Source organism: Monocercomonoides exilis (genome assembly GCF_001643675.1).
Source record: "Monocercomonoides exilis strain PA203 chromosome Unknown scaffold32-1190040, whole genome shotgun sequence".
Taxonomy (NCBI): domain Eukaryota; phylum Preaxostyla; order Oxymonadida; family Polymastigidae; genus Monocercomonoides; species Monocercomonoides exilis.
Genome location: NW_027150577.1, coordinates 18,454 through 38,080, shown reverse-complemented (window position 1 = coordinate 38,080; position 19,627 = coordinate 18,454). Strand labels below are relative to the sequence as shown.

The 19,627-nt window shown below is 41.1% G+C and overlaps 5 protein-coding genes across 5 annotated transcripts; 2 read left to right on the top strand and 3 right to left on the bottom strand.

Moving 5' to 3' along the window:
• Positions 1 to 451: 451 nt before the first annotated feature.
• On the bottom strand, positions 452 to 3,069 carry MONOS_15499 (acetyl-CoA synthetase (ADP-forming) (ACS)). The gene is made up of 2 exons (XM_067868380.1): positions 2,958 to 3,069; positions 452 to 2,882 (listed from the first exon to the last, which is right to left on the bottom strand). Exons 1-2 carry the CDS (start codon positions 3,043 to 3,045, stop codon positions 694 to 696), a joined length of 2,277 nt encoding a protein of 758 aa, XP_067724530.1. The 5' UTR covers positions 3,046 to 3,069; the 3' UTR covers positions 452 to 693.
• Positions 3,070 to 3,118: 49 nt separating this feature from the next.
• MONOS_15498 (putative adenosine kinase) lies at positions 3,119 to 4,940 on the bottom strand. Its single transcript, XM_067868379.1, has 3 exons — positions 4,650 to 4,940; positions 4,399 to 4,572; positions 3,119 to 4,330 (listed from the first exon to the last, which is right to left on the bottom strand). Exons 1-3 carry the CDS (start codon positions 4,881 to 4,883, stop codon positions 3,245 to 3,247), a joined length of 1,494 nt encoding a protein of 497 aa, XP_067724529.1. The 5' UTR covers positions 4,884 to 4,940; the 3' UTR covers positions 3,119 to 3,244.
• A 64-nt stretch (positions 4,941 to 5,004) lies between these two features.
• Positions 5,005 to 6,086, bottom strand: MONOS_15497 (uncharacterized protein). Its single transcript, XM_067868378.1, has 3 exons — positions 6,062 to 6,086; positions 5,798 to 5,994; positions 5,005 to 5,742 (listed from the first exon to the last, which is right to left on the bottom strand). The coding sequence occupies exons 1-3, from the start codon at positions 6,075 to 6,077 to the stop codon at positions 5,056 to 5,058; spliced, it is 900 nt and encodes a 299-aa protein (XP_067724528.1). The 5' UTR covers positions 6,078 to 6,086; the 3' UTR covers positions 5,005 to 5,055.
• Positions 6,087 to 6,138: 52 nt separating this feature from the next.
• On the top strand, positions 6,139 to 8,109 carry MONOS_15496 (uncharacterized protein). The gene has a single exon (XM_067868377.1). The coding sequence runs from the start codon at positions 6,220 to 6,222 to the stop codon at positions 7,870 to 7,872; it is 1,653 nt and encodes a 550-aa protein (XP_067724527.1). The 5' UTR covers positions 6,139 to 6,219; the 3' UTR covers positions 7,873 to 8,109.
• A 1,533-nt stretch (positions 8,110 to 9,642) lies between these two features.
• MONOS_16619 (uncharacterized protein) lies at positions 9,643 to 19,610 on the top strand (the record flags this gene model as incomplete). The annotated part of the gene is made up of 2 exons (XM_067869513.1): positions 9,643 to 16,757; positions 16,871 to 19,610. 2 exons carry the CDS (start codon positions 9,643 to 9,645, stop codon positions 19,608 to 19,610), a joined length of 9,855 nt encoding a protein of 3,284 aa, XP_067724526.1.
• Positions 19,611 to 19,627: the final 17 nt, after the last annotated feature.

Below are 19,627 nucleotides of genomic sequence, written 5' to 3'. Positions count from 1 at the left end.
ATCAGAGATAAGAAAAATAAGACATTTTCAATTTGCCAAATGAGAAAAGAATCAATGGATATTATGCAAAATAATCGAAAGCAATAGCTTTTAATAAAAGAAAAACATTCTCAATTAGGAAACATTAATAAACATCAACATCTGTATCAAAATAATTTCCTTGGTTTTCATTTGTATTGAAATTTTGAATTGTTAAACTTCGTTTTCGATTAAGAATAAAAATTTTTCGATGTTGAATAATTTTTGGTGTTTATTCGGTGATGAAAATTTTATGTTTATGATTGATTCCATTTTCCTTTCAATTGTTTACTATTTTTATTTTTTGCTATTAAAATAACCAATTGAATAATTCAATCTAAAAATACTTAGCTTTTCTGACAGTTATTAAAAAAAAGAAAAATGGAAATTATTTTTGTTTTGTCTAGCATAAACAAATCCAGCTTTAAAATAAACAGAAAAACTATATTTCTTCATGCTCTGTATGATGTTCATTTTTAACAAGAGAAAAACTTTCAACAGGAAGTGTAAGAAAAAAACATATATCAGAAAAAAATAAAAAAATTGAGTGTTTTGTGAGATACAAAGAACGTTGTGAATGATATTAATTATATCTTCACAAAATAATAAGAACATTTCTTTTATTATGGAGCAAAACTCAAGCAAATATTCCAGGATTGAAAAATATTCTGGAACTTACGACCTTCCGACCATAACACGAGCATCAACAACCCACAAAGCACCGTCACCAGCAATAACAGGATTGAAATCGATTGAACGAACAATGGGGAAGTTTGCAGCAAGTTTTGAAACTTTCACCATCAGCTCGGCCAACTTCGTGCGGTCAACAACAGGCATGCCACGATATCCATCAAGCATTTTCTGAGACTTCAAGCGAGTAATCATGTCAAGTGCCTCATGTTGAGTCAGAGGACATGATCCAAATGCCACATCCTTCAACACTTCCACGAGAACACCACCAATACCAACCAACAGAACTTTACCGAATGTTGGATCAGTGTTCATTCCAACAATCAGCTCAACACCTTTCGGGCGAGATGCATCCTTTGCTGGCTTTGGTGGAACCATTTCAGAAACAAGAATGCCACGAACATCCACATCCTTGAATTTAGCAAGCATTCTTTCAACAGCAGCACCAACGCAACCTTTTGCAGCAGAAACACCAATCTCAACACCACCAGCTTCAGTCTTGTGAAGAACATCGGGTGACACAATCTTCACGACAAATTGTGCGGCTTCTCTCTCCTCGGCCGATGGGAATGCTTCTTCAACAAACTTCTCTCCGTCTGCTCCAGATTTGGCAAGTGTATATCTTGGGACAGGAAGACCCATAATCTTCAGCATTTCATAAGCTTCGTGTTCCAACAAGGCTCTTTCTTCTTGTCCTTCTTTCAATTCTTTCGAAGCTTTCTCCAAGATCTCTTTCACTTTTGCCATGCAAGGGCAAGGTCCTTGTGAAGCAGCGCAAGATTCACTTGAAGGTGTTGCAGATGAAGATGCACCATCTTTTTCTTGGGCTTCCAATTCTCTCTTTCTGAATTGAGTGAAACTGTAAATTGTAGCTACGCACTGAGCTGCTTCAATTTCTGAGTTAAACACTGGAATTCCGGCATTGAGAAGGATCTTTAAGCATTCATCGTGAACATTGGGGGCTGCTCCAATCAAAACCAAGAATATTGGCTTTCTGTTTGGTACTTGTTTGCCAAACAGTTCAACCAATTTGTGGCAAATGGCAATTGGTTCAATCTGTGATAGATATGAAATAAGATTGAAAATGATAGCATCATTTGAATCATCATCGCGCATAGCCTCTAAAGTGTAATAGAACTCTTCGTTAGTTCCACTGCCAGTAAGATCAAGAGGATTTGCGATGATATAGAATGGAGGGAATTTGGCCTTCAACTTAGCATTCACAGCTTCGCTGATTGGTGCAAGTTCCAGTCCGAACTGAGCAATTCCGTCAGACAACTGAACACCTTGTCCTCCTCCATTTGTCAGAATCTGAATGCGCTTTCCTGGAACAGACTGTTTGCAAGCAAATGCAGTAGCATAAAGAAGGAACATGTCTTTCCATCCGTCACATCTGATAATTCCATATTGCTTGAATAACGCATCAGTTACTGTATCATCAGCAGCAAGTGAAGCACTGTGAGAACGAAGAGCATGAGATCCAGCAGCGTTTTTACCTGCTTTAACAACCAAAACAGGTTTTCCTTTCATTGCTGATCTACGAGCAGATTCCAAAAAGCGTTTTGCTTGCTTAAATCCTTCAAGATAAAATGTTGAAACTGTTGTTCTTTCATCATTTTCGAAGAATTCCATGAAATCTGCTTCACATACATCGCAAGAATTTCCCAATGACACCAAGCGGCCAAACCACGGGAAATCGTTGGAAAACAGAGACAATTCATTGAACATGCACATTCCAAAACCTCCGCTTTGTGTTGCAAATGAAATGTTACCCTGTTTTGGTCTTGCAGCCAAAACACCTTCAATGAAGAGACAGTCAATTGTTTCAATAGGTGAGTAAATTCCGACGCAGTTCGGACCAATCAAACGGATATTATATTTCAAGCACAACTCTTTGATTTTGTTTTGATAACCAACTCCATCTTCGTCGACTTCAGCAAATCCTCCGGACACGATAACTTGATACAAGCAGTGCTTTTTAACAGCAAGTTCCTCGACTGAGGCAGGTGTAAATTTAGCGGAAATGGCGATAACACCAAGATCAATCTTTTCAGCAGGGATGTCAGAAATTGTCTTGTAGCACTCCTGATCAAACAACTTTCCACCTTTAGGGTTCACAAAGTAGACTGGACCACGTTTAAACGACAGCAATGCCGTTCTAGCCATTGCCCATCCTTATAAATAAGATATAACAAAAATTTAAAATATTAACATATAACGGGCTTAAATAAAGCAAATAAATCTCAAACCTGGGGTGCCTGCCTTTTGTGACGCTCCAACAATCACTAAGCTTGAGGGGTTGAAGAACCCGTCCATCGAAGGTCTTGCAACAGCCATTTCAATAAAAATCTCAGTACGATCAAAAACGTAACTTGTAATTTTGTCAAAAACGTAATTAGTGACTTTTTCATTTTTATTATTTTTATTTTTTTTTTCAAAATTCATGTTAAAATAATACTTCGAATTTATTCTGTAATACATATAAATTAGTAATATTTGAAATGAGTCGTTTTTGAAATGTTTTGAAAAAAATCTTTTAAATGAGATATTCAATTCCAGAAATTTGGACTGTAGGTTGTGCGCCTCTTCTTCTAATGACTTTAGATGCAAGGAAGCTTCCTATTTTTAGAGAAGTGAATAGATTTAAACCACGGAAATATCCATAAAAGAAGCCAGCTTGAAAATTATCTCCAGCTCCATTTGTATCCAAAACATTGTCAACTTTATAAGCAGGACAAAATACAACTCCTTTATCGCGTCGTCTAATTGCGATGGAGCCTCTTTCTCCCAGCTTAACAATCAAAAGATCACAGAAATTAAGCAATATTTCGTATTCAGAAGGAACTGTTAACGGTTCAGACTCTGGAGGAGAAAGAGGGGGAGACGAGGGAGATTCTGGAATATGAGCTAGTTGAGTTGTAGTCGAAATGGCAAGTGAGTGGGATGCTTGAGATGAACTTTTTTCTGATTGAGACAGCTGTGATGGAGAAGACGAGTCTTCGTCAGATGGTCGATAACTCTTTTCAGTCGAAGAAAACGAGCCGAAGCGAAGAAAATGAAATGGAGTTGAGAGCGTCTCTTTCTTAACATAACCCTTTCGCTCTTTATAAACCCTGCAAAACGCATTTGCTTCGTCCTCATTCGCAAAAATTATGTCTAACCGTTCTTTGAACAGCTCCATCAGCTTGTCAAAACAGACCTCTATCAAAAAAGCATCTCCCATGTCAATGCTGATTTGAGTTCGCGACAATCTTGCATGCTCAATCGCGTGCATCGTAGCCCGGCTTAAAGGAGTATCTCCTCGTAATTCATAGGCTGAGAAATGCAAAAATTGTGCCTCCTCAATTAAAGAATGGAGAATTTCATATTCTTCAAGCTGCTTTGTTACTCCAAAATCCAATCCAAAAGAACGTTGGCCATCTGGAGTAATAAAAGTGTAGCAAACTGCAGAGCACCCTTTTTTGATCGAAACATAAGTATCAATTTCATTTGTTCGAAGAGAATTGATATAATCATAGCCATTTTCATCATTCCCCACACAACCAACATATGCGCACTTCAGTCCTAGACTTGAGCAAGAAAAGATTGTGTTTGTCGGAGAGCCCCCTGGACATTTCTCGGCCTTTAAGTTAAAAAAAGGAAAGAAGGAGAAATTTCTCAATATACAACAATTAATAACAATCAAAATACATTCACTGTGTTCATCATATCCAGAATTTTTTCAGTTATTTTCTCATCAATTGGAAAAGACGCTCCTTTTGTTAATCCAATTGAACTAAGTTGTGCTTCACTAACACGAAGCACAACGTCCATTAAAGCATCACTTATTGCTAAAACAGCATATCTCTTTCTTCGTTTTGTATACTTTTAAAATAATATCGCATTATTGTAAATCAAAAATTCAATTAATGAAACATTCACGTTCAAAAAGTGAATCTAACCTGTGAAAAATGTGACGTCAGTTCAAATGTGGAATGAGCAGATAGGCAAGACTGAGATGAATTAGTTGCAGTTTTCTTGGAATTCAAATGATCCAAAAATTGTCGAGACGATTGTCGAAAAAGAGGGGCATTACTAATTGGAAGTGGTGATTCAGATGGATCAACTTCTTCTGATTCATCTACAGATTTAATTTCTGTTCGAGGAAATGAAATTGTTCCAGTTTCCACGCTCATATGTGGAGTATTTAGTGAAAATTTTGAGATTTTTTATGAAACCCAACATAGAAAAAGAATCTGTGACCCAAAAGTTTCAAAAAAAATTGCATTCAAGATTATCAAAACGAAAAAATAAATATTGTGAACTTAAAAGTTTATTTAACAGTGAAATGAGGTATATTATATATGCTTATGCTTTATTTTCTGAGAATGATTTAACATAATAACTAAAAGCATTTGGAATCAAATCTCTAACAACTAGCTCAGCAACACTTAAAGGCATAAAAGACAGAAAATATGAAAAAAAATTAATTTTGTATATTCTTGCTTTTAGAAATAATATATCATCATTGCTTTGAATGCCTTTTGTTTCTTTTGAAGAATCGTAATCAATGTCTTCTGTTTTTGTTGACTTCAACACAATTTTTCTTTTGTGCAATTCAGGAAACGTAATAAGACCTGGATTAGTTAATTTTAAACGAGAAATATCTTCATTTGAGTCAACTGGTAATTTATCAAAGAGAGATCCCTTCTGTGAATAATGCAATGCATATGACTTTAAAAGAGAAGCATTACCATAACTCGAATCTAACTTTAAGCGAATGAAGAATCCATCTGACATTCTTGGGCGCATGTGGCAAGTAACTTCAGAAATATGGGTCAGAGGGGATATATCTGACAATGAAATGTGACTGGAAAGAGGCGGGAAAGCACCTATTGCAAGTGGCCAAAAAGTTGGAATTTCTTTTGCGAGTTTATTTCTCTGCTTAATTAAAGGTTCAATCTGTTCTTCGTATTTGCGAGTTACAATTTCTAAATTTCGTAAATAAATTCGTTTTCTTTTGTTTTCGTATTTTTTTAAATATCTCAGTTGAGCCTAAATATGTGAGGATGTGAAAATAGAAAATATGAAAAATAAACTGAACGCAAACAATTGTTCTCAGGTCAACTTTATCTTCCAATTCAATTTCATTATCTTTAACTTGAGTCTTTTGAAAAGCTGAACTTGAAGATGAAAATGTTTGAGATGAAGATTGAAAAGCATCAGATTCACAAAAATCGCGCTTTTCTTGAGGAACAAAATCGCAATCAGTAAATCTTATTATCTTTCCAGAATCATGTATAAATTCTACACAAATGTAAAAGTTAGAAGTAAAATATTACTTGCTCACGACACATTCCAAAATAAATTAAACCTAAAGATTTTGACATTCGATCTTTAACCAAAACAAATTGATGAAAATTTTTGATCAAAATATTCCATTTATGGCACAATTTCATTTTTTATTGTTAAATAATTCCAATAATTAACAAAGTGCGATAGTTATAAAGGAAGAGTTTATTTTCTATTTTAATGCAGCAAAATGATATCCGACTTTTGGAGCGATTGCTTCCACGTGTTATCAATGGAGGAGTTGTTGTTTATCCTGATCGTTTGGACTTTGGAGTTGTCAAAAGAGGACAAATATATTCGACAATATTATTAATTGCAATGCGGCCTGGAAAATTTGAAAGTGAACTTATAGAAGTTATTCCTTGTGCACACCAGAGCATTCAAATTGTTGAACCGAAAGTATCAGCAATTATTTCTTTGGAAGTTCGACTTTATGCGTCAAGAGTTGGACGAATAGCTTCCCACATTACAATAAGTACTACTAAACAAAGGATGCAGATACCTGTTTGCACTGAAGTCATTAGCGCAGCTCAATTTGATACTCAGAAAAATTTATCTCAAATGCGAAAACAACGAGTTGAATATCGTGTCATAAGCAAAACAATTCCAAAAGAGATTCCAAAGTCTGATATTTTCCAAATCGCAATTCAGTTATCAAAGCAAACAACTGCAAATCCAATATCAAAGTTAAAAAAAACAAAACTATCTTCAAGTCTTCATGCATCTTCAACATCCACTTCAATATCTTCATTTGCTAACACTTCAACATCTTCATCTTTACGCCCTTCACGAATTCCTCGCTCAACAGTTTCTCAATCAACAACATCACATTCTCATTCACCTTCTTCACTTCTTCCTTCATCTTTAACATCTTCCAGTTCTCATGAAACCTCTTCAATTTCTCTTTCTCCATCACCGACTCCAATACAGTCACCATCATCCTCTCTTGCAACAACCGCTCCGATTTCATCATCTGATGCAGACAAGTCCATTCAACATCATAGATCAGTCAGTGATGGAGGGACAAATTTGGCAAATAGTCCTCAAAACGGTATTGGCAAATCTCCAATTGTGCACGTTATTGGAGGTAAATTACTGATCAAGCCAGGTCTTTCTCATCAAAATCCCAATGCGCTTCCTGTTCCTCGTGCTCTTTATGCATTTGCGGAGAAGGAAGAAGATGATGAAAATGATAGCATAAGTGATGAGTGGGAATTTTCAGAGCAAGTAAAGAAGAAAGGCCAGACGCAGAATTCTGGAAAATTGTATAGAGTTAGCAGGAACGAAGAAGAAGAGAAAAAAGAAGAGTTATCTTTTCATCTTCACATAGAAGAAGCTTTAGCCAAAAAAGAGAAAGGAAGCAGAATTGAAGGAGGAAGAAAAGAAACAGTGAAAGACAAGGAAGGAGACGAACTTAGTGTTAATGAAGTTAGCGACGATGAAGACAGTGATTCTATTGTGTTCTATGATGACAATGAAGAAAATGGGGTGACGTCTTCTGAAGAGCTGAGCGCCAATCGGTATTTGGATGATGCAGATTTCATTTTAGACAATGAGACGGCTGAGTTTTTCAAAAAATGCGAGATTGCATATCAGAAAATGGGGGAGAAGTTTGGATTGGCAAAGATTGATCGGGTGGCTGAGCTGGCTTCTGGACTTGGTGATGATGGCAGTGATGCAGAAGAAAATTTGCATTTAAAAGAGAAAGAAATGAAAAAAAGAGACATTGAGGAAGCTCGATGCATTGGACTGCACAGTGTAGGAAATCAAAAACTTGATGAAGACACAGAAGAGGATGAAACAGATCCTTTTGAAGGAGTAGACGAATTTTGATAAAAATAGGCAATTCTGTTTTATCTGTTAATAAAATGATTTATGAATATTATTGTTTGTAATCGCTTCTAGCATTTCATTTCGTAATTTTTGTTTTTAAATTTCAAAATGATGAAAGTGAATGATATAGTAATGTGAGCTTTATCAGTTTTTTAAATATATTCGGAATTCCTATGATTTATAAAACTTATTAATGTTGTTTTCTTTCAAAGGAAATAGTTGAAAGCGTTTGTGAAATTTCACTTTTTAAAACTTCGTTTTTTGAACCACGTTAAGTCAAAAAATTTCAAATTCATTTGATGAAGATAATTACGAAGCTGGAAAAGGAGATGACACTTTTAAGCAATTTATGTGAATCAGTTGTTATCAGACTTACATAAAAACAATTAAGAAGAATACTTTTTTCTTATCAAAAACAAATATTATTGATATAATATTGTCAAGTTTTTTATCAACAATGTTTTGCTATTCATCAGTTTTTCTGAAGAATGTTCATCATTGTTTTGTTTGAATTAATTCAATCTTCCCAAAAATAACTTAATATTTCAAAATATCACAAAACCAAAATGAACGATAATATCAAATTGAAGTTTTACGAATTGAATTAAACATCAAATCAGACAACGATAGGGTAAAATACTTTGCTTCAGGCGTTTTCATTGAATAATTATGTACTTTTCAAAAACTATTTTATGTCAAAAAACATAATAAAAATGGATCCATTTTTTGACATTCGTGAAATGTCGGAAAACTTTTTGATTTGATTTCAACGATGCCTGCTTACGGATGTGAAAATCTTATTAAATTTGAAATCTGAAAAAGCAAAAATAAAGTTATGAGTGAAGCAATTTTTCAATGCCTTGCGCAAAAAAAGCTTGAAAGTCCGTATTTTCCCCCATATAAATATGAAATCTTTATCATCTGAACACAACTTATTGTGCTTTCCATAAAAAATTATCTAAAGACTTTCATTTCTTATGTTGTGCAAACATATTCATTCTCGTTGAATATTCACTTTTGGTTCAATTATCAAAAAGAAAAGCCTTTTTTACATTCATTGTTAACCTTTTTTTATTTTGAAAATGGGAAAAACAAGGACGTTTGTATTTGTTGATTATCTTCATTGATAAAATTTCCCCATTTTACCATGAACAGGATATACAATGAACAAAATATGTCCAATTCATCTAGCTGGGGACGAAGAAGACGAAGAAGAAAAAGACAATGATGACTTTGTTGAGTGTGAAGAAGAAGATGGGGAAGAAGATTACAATGAAAAATGCTTCACATGCTTTCAGAGAATGCGTTATTTTCTCAACAAGGAATGTATCAACTATCATTAATTTAAATTTGATGATCCTTTTTTGAATGTTTGATGAAAATTATAAAAATTCCCCCAGAATAATGTTCGTTTATCGTTACAAAATTCAACAATCACTTGAAATATTAGATTGCCAAAATCTTTATTTCTTTTTCATATTAAAAAATTAATTTATTTCCCTAAAATGAAAGAAAACAACCACATTAAATAAACAAATGGATTTTATTTGCATTTCCATTAAAATGATAATCATACAAATGTAAGATCAATCATAAGTCAGTTTAAAAAAAAAATGATTAATTGCACTGAATTAGAAAAAAAAGATAATTCACATTCTTAATGAGCTATGGAACAGAAAATGAATTTGTCATAATACATAAAGATTCAAAAAGAATGGGTTATCAAAAACCCAATTTTGAAAAAAACTTTAATTTCTGTTTTAAGTTTCCATGCTCGACAAGTGCTTGCTGATATCTGCATTCATTTCCATATCCTTTCAATTAGCCGCCAACACAAGAATTGAATATCTTTCAAAAAGTGCCAGCAAGAGGGTTGTTTCCTTTGGCCTTGACGAGATGGATAATGGACCGATTTCAGTAGGAAGAAGTGCTCCGTCCATTGCAGTTGATGAAGATGCAAATTTGAAACACGAAAACGAAATTGCGGAAAAGAACTTCACAAAGCCGGTGTCTTCGACCATCGACACATTCATTGAAATGCACAACAGCACTTTTTGTGCCTCAAAAGTCACCTTCTTTCCCACAGGAAGACAGTGTCAGATAGTGACATCTTGTTCGTCTCTTTTTCTGAAGCAGGTTTCTATGTCATTTGGGGCAAAGGCGATTTCCAGATTTTGTGAAGCAGAAGGCGGAAGGATAGAGATCTGCAATTTGAGTTTGCTGTTCCGAACACAAAACCGTTCGATTTCATCGCTTGTTGAGTGGAAAGAAAGTGCAGAGGGCGAAATTGGCTGTGGCAAAGCCTTTTTGTCAGACACTTCGTTTTCGTGCTTGTCGACTCCACCCTTCTTGTCTGTGTTTGGTTCGCTGTCTCTTTTGCACATGTCGATGGAAAACGTGGTGTTTATGAATGTGTCAACAAACATTGCACACAGCAGCACCACTGCTTTCTCAGAAGCAAACCATCTCCAGAAATCTCTTGTCTCCAGCATCTTGCTGGTTGACTGTGACCAATCACTGTTGAGTGTTGATGAGAGTGCAACGAGGCTCGCAAAGTTAGTCGTGTTCAACTCTTCGTTTCTCAGATCGCATGACATTCAAAAGGATCAATGCTTCAACACTTCACTGCCTTCGTTTTCGAGTGGACAAATAGAGTTCGACAGTTGCAGATTTGAATCATGCACATCAGCGACACGGAATGGAGGCGCACTAAATGTTGGTGGGAGTGCTTCTCTGACACTCAGAAGTTGCACTTTCACAAATTGCTCAATAACTTATTGTGGAGAAAATATGCCAAGAGGAGGTGCTGTTTACACATTCACAAGAGCGAATTGCACTGTTTTAAACACTTTGTTTTATGGGTGCTCATGCAATTGTTCATCAGTTCAACCTTTTGGAGGAGCTTTGGCTGTTTTCAATGCTTTCACATTTTTGAAACAATGCGAGTTCAAAAATTGCTTTTCTCGCACATGTGGAGCATTTAACATTGAACAGCATAAAAAATTGGAACTTATTGACTGCTTGTTCGACAAAAATGAAGCAATTGTATCAAGAGGTTCTTTTCATTTATACAATGGAACATTCAATGATTCTATAACCAACAGTTTGATCAAAGATTCAAAAGTGGAAAACGGTTTTGCCGGAGCACTCAGTTTTGAGTTTTATACAAATAAAATGATCTTTATAAAATATTGCCTATTTGATAATAACATATCCCCAACAAATGAAGGGAATGATATCCATTTTAGAGCAAATAATACAGTTAATGCAACCAAAGAGTGGATAATATATTCATATTCGACATCAAGTCAGACCGGGAGAGTGTATTGCAACGGAGACAAAGCAGGGTGGCTCCCAGATGTGCCTGCAGTGTACGATCCTCTGAGAGTCGACTCAGCTGGGGGAAGCGATGATGCAGGATGCGGGAAGAATGGAGCAGAGTGCAGGACAATCGCGTTTGCGGTGACACAGTGGGTGAGCCACAGACACACAGGGGTTGTGGTGTGCAGCGAGGTGAGTGTGGAGAAGGCTGTGAGCATCTCCGGGCTGGAGATTTGCATAAGCAAAGATGCAACAATGGAACATGGAACGATTCGGTCGGATGTGGAAAGCGGCTCGCTGTTCAGTGTGGGTAGCGGGAAGCTGGAGTTGGAGGGGTGGACAGTGATTCATGATACAGGAAATTCGAGGGGTTCGTCTCTGTTTGCAGTGGATGGGTATGAGGGTTTGGCGCATGTAAAGAATTGCACGATACAAGCGGACTCTGTGGATTTGTCGTTTCACGAGCCGCTTTTTGTGGCAGGGAGGGGAAAGATTGCTATCGAGGACTGCCAAGTGGAGAATGTGCGTCTGGAAGGGTGCAGTCTGCTGATGTGGAGTGCTGAAGGAAGTGTTTGTGTTCGAGGCGGGAATATAACTCAGATAACGAGAAGAAATGGAAACGGGGGAGTGGCAGAGAAGGCGTTGGAGGCAGGAGAGATGTTTGAGTTTGGGAATGTGACGATGACCGGGTGCAGGTGCAGTGCGGGGGATGGCGGAGCGATTTGGGTGGAGATGGTTGGAGGAAGCTGTGCGAGAATAGGATCAGAAAGTTCAGTCACAGGGATGAAGCAATGCTGGGCAGAACGGAGTGGGGAAGGAGGTTTTGCTGGAGAGAGCAGAGGTGGAGGGATATGTTTGGTGCTGAAGGATGGAGGCGAAGACTTCTGTGTGGCTCGCCCGTTGTTTGAGGAGAACAATGCGGATTGGGGGCGAAATGTGTTTGTCAAATCTCCGGACCTCAAGAAAAGCACTGTTCAAGCACATTTTCCGTTCTATCCAGAGTATTTCTCGGAGCAAGAGATGCAGGGAGAAGATGGAAGAACACCGAATATTGGAATCCCGCTGGTGTATTTCCTGCAGCTGCGAGAAGCGCGAGTGAGTGTGGGAGACGGGGGAGTGGATGTGAGTGCATGTGGATTTGCAAAGTATCAGTGCAAGACGATGGACTATGCATTTGGGCAGCAGGAAGGGATGCATCTGGTGCTGTACAACAAGAGCTACACATGGAGAGAGTGCCTGGTGCTTGATGGAGCAGAGGGATATGACTTGAGCGGGAAAGAAGGGATGTCGGAGGTGAGGATGGTTGGGAACGAGAGTGGGCTGTACGAGATGGTGAAGGTGGGGAGCAGTGTGCAGATATCACTTGTGGCATTTGCCTTGGAGCCTGAACTGAAACAGTCGCAGACTTGTGTGTTTGCAGTCGAAGGGGAAGGGAATGGTGCGCTGACGCTCTCTTCATCGCGGGTGAGCGGCGATGCGGATGTGCTGTCTGTCCCGTTCTGTTTTGTGTGTGTGAGAAAGGGGAAGATGCTGATGAGCAGTGTTGTTGTGGAGCATTTGTGCTTTTTGGTGGAGCCGTTTGTGAGGTGCAGCGGAACGGAGTCTGAAACGGTGATGATGCAGGCAACGTTCGCTGACACGACAAGCTGGGGAGAAGAAGGGTTGATTGTGCTTCGCGATGGCTCCACGGCAAAAATCAGCAAGAGTGCGTTTGAAAGCAGCAGCGGAAGCAAGCAGCCGATGATTGTTGTGAACAAAGCCAGGAAGACCAATGTGAGCGAGACAAGCGTAGACTGCTCTCTTTCTGGTCAAGGAGATGGGTGTTTCCTTCGCGGAACGCTGGGAGTGGGGTGCGAAATGGTTGTAGATGGAGGAAACATGAGTGGGACATGCCCAAGAGGAAACGGGGGAATGCTGAGACTGGTGCTGGAAGGCGGAAGCAAGCTGCAGATTGGAAGAAGCATGGAGACGATTGTGAGCAAGTGCAAAGCAGTTTTTGCAGCAGGGAGTGGGGGATATGGAGGAGGGATGTATTTGGAGACAAATAGCAGTGACGTGAATATGGGGCTGAATGCAGTGAAGTTTGATGGATGTCAAGCAGACAGGCATGGACACAATCTGTTTTTAACAGCCCCCAACTTCACAGCTTCTGTGACAAAAGCCACACTCGGATTTGTGGCTGACACCACAAATGAAGAGGAGCTTGAGGGATATGAAGGAGGAAACAGCACATATGCAATCCCGTTGGTGCTGTATCTGCGTGACGACCCTGAGCCAGTTATGGTTGGTGGAGATAACAAAAAAGATTTCGACAGATGTGGATATGCTGGACACGGGTGCGAAACGATGGACTTTGTGATGGCTCGGTGGGTGGAGGAAAACGGACTCAACGCATCAATATCAAACACTGTGCCGCTATACTCGGAGGCAAGTCTTGTCAGCGGAGTATTTGTGCTGAACGGCACATCAGTATATTCTCAAATAGACGTGTTCGAAAATGCTGCAAAGAAACAGGATGGGATGATAGAGACAAGCTGTGCGACAACATTTACGGGACTGAAGATTACTGGGCCAGCGAGCTTGAACACGAGGTTTTATCTAATATGCACGAAAAGTGGAGTCTTGACATTGAGCTCGTGCGCTCTGAGTGTACGCTCGTCACTCACAGCTGCATATTCCATGATCGCCTGCACAGGAGGGCAGACAACGTTGAATGATGTGACCATCAGGAATGCTGTGTGTGCGTGTGGAGCCATGATTTGGATCACAGGAGAAGGAAGCTGCACCATGGATGAATGCACAATGATGAATGCAAAGGGTTCGGAAGCAACAGATGGATGCGTTGTCTATGCATCATCTGGCACTCTGGAAATAGGAAACACGACATTTTCAGAGGAAGGGGCAGATGACAGATCAGGCAGCGTGAGGCTGGCAGATAAGCTGGGAAAGTGGATGGGAGTGAGGAACTGCACGTTCAGAGGCTTGTCAAGGAACGGAGAAAAAGGATGTGTGCTGTTTGGGATGTTGGATGAAGGGATGGTGCTTGAGCTGAACGATGTGAACATGGAGAACTGCACTGTGAGTGGAGGAAGCGGAGGAGGATGCTTTGTGGAGTTGTCGAAGACAGCAAGACTTCGTGTCGGAGAGAGTGGGAATAGAATGCTGGCTGAAGGATGCCGAGCGCTGGCTGGCGAATGTGGCGGATTGAAGGGATTTGGAGGAGGAATGCTGGTGAAGTGCATTGAAGAGGCAAGTGATATGATAATTGCGGGGGTGAAATTTGGAGAAGGGGAAAAAGCGAACATGGCTGACAAGGGAGGAAACAATGTGTTTGTTTCGTGTGTGAATTTATCAATGGTGGTGAATGAAGGCTCGTTCAACTTTGACTTTATGAAGAAAGTTGAAGAGTCGCCCAGGCTGTGGGATTTGATGGGGATGGAAAATGGAGCAAGAGAGAATCCGATTCCGCTTGTTGTGTTCTTTCGAGAAAGCGCAGGGAATGTGTTTGTTGGAGACAAAGGGTGCGATTATGTATTATGCGGGTTTGAGGATTATCCGTGCAGAGGAATTGTGCATGCTGCAGCACTGCGAAAAGGATCGGAAAACGTGGTGGTTACGCTTCTTGCAGACTTTGGGTTTTGCGATTCCATAATTCTGGATGCTCAAGAAATGACCATCAACACCCAAGGCAACAGCCACGAAAGAATGGTCCATGGAGAAGGAGAAGGAGAATCCGACTGGTTGATAGAGACCAAAAAGAACATCACTTTTGAAGATGTCTCATTTGGGATGCCGCCTTCATTTAACTACCAACGTGAAAGCTTTCTGAGGTGCAGCAAAGACAAACTGGAGCTCAGAAGGTGTTTGGCGAAGGTTGAGGCAGACTCAAGGAGGATTGATTATTCATTTGTTAGTGTGGAAGGAGGGATGCTTGTGATGGATGATTTTTCAGCGATGGAGTTGTGTGCTGTGCAACATGGGCTTGTGGATGGAAGAGGGCTGGACTCAAAAGTGGAGCTAAGTGGGGTGAAGTTTGAGGGTATTTCTGTGGAAGGAGAAAGAGGAGTTGTGTGTGGGCAAAGCTGTGGATTGCTCAGCATGAATGATTCTTGGATGAATTCGTCTGCTCTTGGAGACAGCTGCTTGGTGTGGTTTTGCGGGTGCGCATCCGTTAACATGAAAGGGCTGAGCATCTGGAACGTGTCGAGAACAGCAGGGAGTGGAGGGGCATTCAGTGGAGAAATAGGAGAAGGGTGCAAGTGCGAGATCCGAGGGAGCACATTTGGCAATGTGAGTTGTGGGGAGCATGCTGGAAGGGGAGGGTGCGGAGCTGTGGAGGTGATGAGAAATGGGAAGCTGATTATTGAGGGGTGCGTTTTTGAAAGAATGGGGGTGGATGAAGAAGCAGGGTTTGGGGGAGGGTTGTTTGCTCGGTTTGTGGATGTGAGTGTAAAGTACAGCATGAAGCACAACACATTTGCAGAGAACAAAGCAAGCGTGGGGAAAGATGTGTATGTGATTTGCCCGCAGGCGAGAAAGATGCTGTATCAGGAGTTGTGGGAAGGAACAGTCGAAGAGGATGATGAAAAAGAGCGGTTTTGGGTTTATGATGAGAGTTCTGGAGTGGTAATCAACACTTCGATATTAGTTATGCTTTTTCCGGCAGGCGAGGAGATTGTATTTGTTGATGGAACAGTGATAAATTCAGAGGGGTGTGGGCACGAAGAAACACCATGTGGCGATGTGTTGCATGGGTTCAAAGCAATGAACGAAAATCAGACCACAATAAGGATTGTGTCGGGCACATTTTTGGGATCAGTTATTGATCGAGACTCATCGCTCGCAATTGAAGGGGCAAAGGCAATTCACCCAGAGCTGGAGATAAAACAAAGCGGGCAGCTATGTGTGTCTCATGAAAACATATCCCTTTCGCTTCGAGGCTTGACTTTCAGATTTGCAACAGAACTTTCGCCAGCATTAACTTCTTCACAATTATCTTCGGTATCTTCTTTTGAGTTGAATTCTGTCTTTGCTATCAGCTGCGGACGATGCGCAGTGACAGATTGTGCATTTGGAAGAGGAGGCGAAGGAGGAGATGAAGACCAATCAGAGGTGACAAGATGGCTGGTATATGAAACCGGAGGTGCAGTTGAGATGAGTTCTGTTCAGTTTGAAAGTGTTGATTTTTGCAATGAATGTGGGATTGGACTTTGCCTTGGTGGAGAAATGGTTTGCCAAAACGTCACAATTTCCCACATTGCAACAGATGGCCCGAATATGTTTGAAAGCAGAGGCAATGCTCGGGTGGAATTCAGCATGATGAACGTGAGCCATGCAAGAGCAGAGAAAGGACGATTTGTCACTGTGAAGGAAGGGTCGAGCTTGATGATGGGCGAGGAGTGTGCGCTTGAGGGTTGTGGGCGAAGTTCAGTGAATGGGAGTTTTGCTTGCTGCGAAATGAGCAAGGAAGCAGAGCTGAAGATAGAATCTGGGGCAATGAGCCATTGGGCATGCGACAATGAGAAAGGTTATGGAGGATGCCTGTTCGTCAAGCTGTGTGCCGGGTTTGGTGGAGATTTTTACTTCAAAAATATTCAGTTGAGTGAGAATGATGCCTTTGAGGGAAGGACATGTTTGTGGAATGTGTAGAACTAAATGCATCGGTGACACAAGAAAGGTTCAGGTTTGAGCTGGCAAGTGGGAGCGACGGGAAGGCTGCTGATCTGAAGGGTATTGATGCAACGCGCTTTCCCTCTCCAGTGGATTTGAGGCTGTTTCTTATTCAGGCGCACTGCATGCAGGCTGTTGTGTCCAGCGAAGGGTATGACACTTTGGGCTGCGGGGTGCTGATGCATCCCTGCCAGTCATTTTGGAGAGGCTATTGCAACACGCAGGCAGACGCAGATCCAAAGGAGCTGGCAATACAGGAGGGTGCAACAGTCAGTCGCGGATACGATATGTCTTCATTTGTTGTTGCTTCGTTGCCAGCAGAAGAATACAGCAAACTGCACATTTCACATGACATCCAGGATGGGATATCTGGTGCAGTGTTTTGGAATGCCAAGGCGCTGTTGTTCCGCACAATCAAATTCTCATTTCCCCCAACAGCATCATCTGCCGTTCGTTCGATGATTGCTTCGTCGTCTGCAAGCTCTTTGCTGTCGATTATCAACTGCTCCATATCCAAAGCGAGTGGCGCTGCAGTTCAATATGTGGCTGTATCAGTCACAGGGGGCGAGCTTGTTATTGAAAGCAGTTCGTACACATCGTCTGGCGAGTATGCTTCTGCTCCCTTTTCTGTTCGTGGCACAATGTGTGCGATAAACAGCTCATTCAGCACGGCTCAAACGAGATCAAGCAAGGAAGGAGGGCTGATGCAAATCAAAACGAGTGGCGGTGATTCGGTAAAGATGGAGGGATGCACACTGGAAGGGTGTGCATGCACTGAAGAGAATGGGAAAGGGGGCGCTTTGTATGTTGATGGGAAAGAAGCCGTTCAGTCTAATTGTTTGCTGCTGAAAAGTGTCAATTTTGCAGCGAATCACGCACAAATCGGGGAGCACATGTTTGTTGCGTGTAAAGACCTGAATGCCACAGTGACAAAGTCGAGCTTCATGTTTTCGTTGGATTTTGTCAAGGAAGATGACAATGGGCTGATGGGAAGCGATGCAGTGCATAATGAAACAACGCTTCTGAGGTTTCTTGTGCAGTACAAAGGAAGCACAGTGCACATTGCTCGAGCCGGGTATGACTTGTTGCGATGTGGAGGAGCAGAGGATCCGTGCAGGAGCTGGACTCACGGGGTGAAGCAATTTGAGTCAGAGTCCCCCACAAAAATAGTTGTGATCGATGGAGGCTGCAACTACAAGGAGAATGGGGTGCTTTCGGATTATGAAGTGAAGTCGATTGGGGAGGAAGAAGAGGAGCAATCAAGAGCTGAGCTTTGCGTCGTGCAGGGCGATGACGAACAACATGACGTGTGCATGCGAAATGCAGGGGTGCTTTGTTTTGAAAAGATCTCGTTTGTTGTGGCAGAGGGGTTTTCAAACGAGGAAAACGGGGTGATTGTCAGCGAAGATGGGAACTTGAGGTTGACGAGCTGCGAGGCTTGGATGAACGGCAGAGCTTTGCTGGAAAATAGCGCTTCATTTGTCGTTGTGCTGAGAGGGGCTGTGCTGCTGGAAGGAATGACAGTGAGCCGCTCATCGTTTGGAAGAAGTTTGATGGAAATAGCGTCTCATGTGGATTGTGTGTTGGATTCTGTCAGTGCAGAATTGATAAATGTTGAAGAAGGATGCATAATTAGCATGAGAGATGACGACTCTGAGCAAATGAACAGCAAAAACGCTGGAGCAGGGATTTCATTAAACAAGTGCTCATTCAAGAATATCACAAACAACGGAGAGAGCGGAAGCGTTGTGGTTGTTGGAGGAAGAGGCAGTGGAAGCAAACTTTGCATTAATTCGAGTATGCTTGAAATGTGCACAAGCAGCAATTCGCAGAAAGGAGGGGCAATTCTGTTTCGATTGAGCTCTGGCGGATGCTTGGACGTGAGGGGTTCGACGATTGGGCTGTGCAGCTGTTCGGCACAGAATGGGTGTGGAGGCGGCTTCTATGTTGAGGCTGTGCATGCAGGAAGCCTGAACATGCTTTTTGCTAATATCAAGTTCGACTCGAACATTGCGCATATCGGGAGGGATTTGTTTGTGGAGTGCAACAACATCAAAGAGCAGATCAACGAGACGCAGTTCCAGTTTGATCTGAGAGAATCGAAGTACAACAGGCTGAATGCAATATTTGGAATAGACAGAGCAGAGTTGTGTGTGGAGGCAGTGAATCTGATTGAGTTTATTGTGATATATCAGAATGACACGATCTTCACGAGCTCGGATGATGGATCAGCAAGTGAAGACAGCAAAAACTGTGGAACTCAGGCGCTTCCATGCTTGTCGGTTGGGTATGCTGTTGGCCATCTCACATATGACTTTGAAAGCCAGATTGTGGTTGTTGGAGAAGGGTTGATTGGAAAGGAAGTGGACGTGGCAAATGTATCGATACGATCGCGGGGATCAGAGACTGCACTTCTGCGCATTGGCACACAACTGGAATGCACACGCCAGTATGTGGTGCTGTGTTCGGAGGCAGTTTTCTTCAGGGGGATTTCGTTTGTTGTTTGTGCAGAGAGCATGCGTGGTCATGGATGCTTTGTGGAGTGCAGCAGAGGCACAACACAAATGACAAGGTGCTCGTTTCGAAGCGATGCAGAGATGGGAGATTCCACCAAGATAAATGCCATTTTGGTGCAAGTGGAGGCAAGGGGATGTCTGCAACTGGAAAACACAACACTGAGACAGATATCGTCAGAATGTCCGCTGATAGCATGTGAAGGACAATCAACGCTGCGCTGCACTTCCTAATCATGGAATCGCTTTTC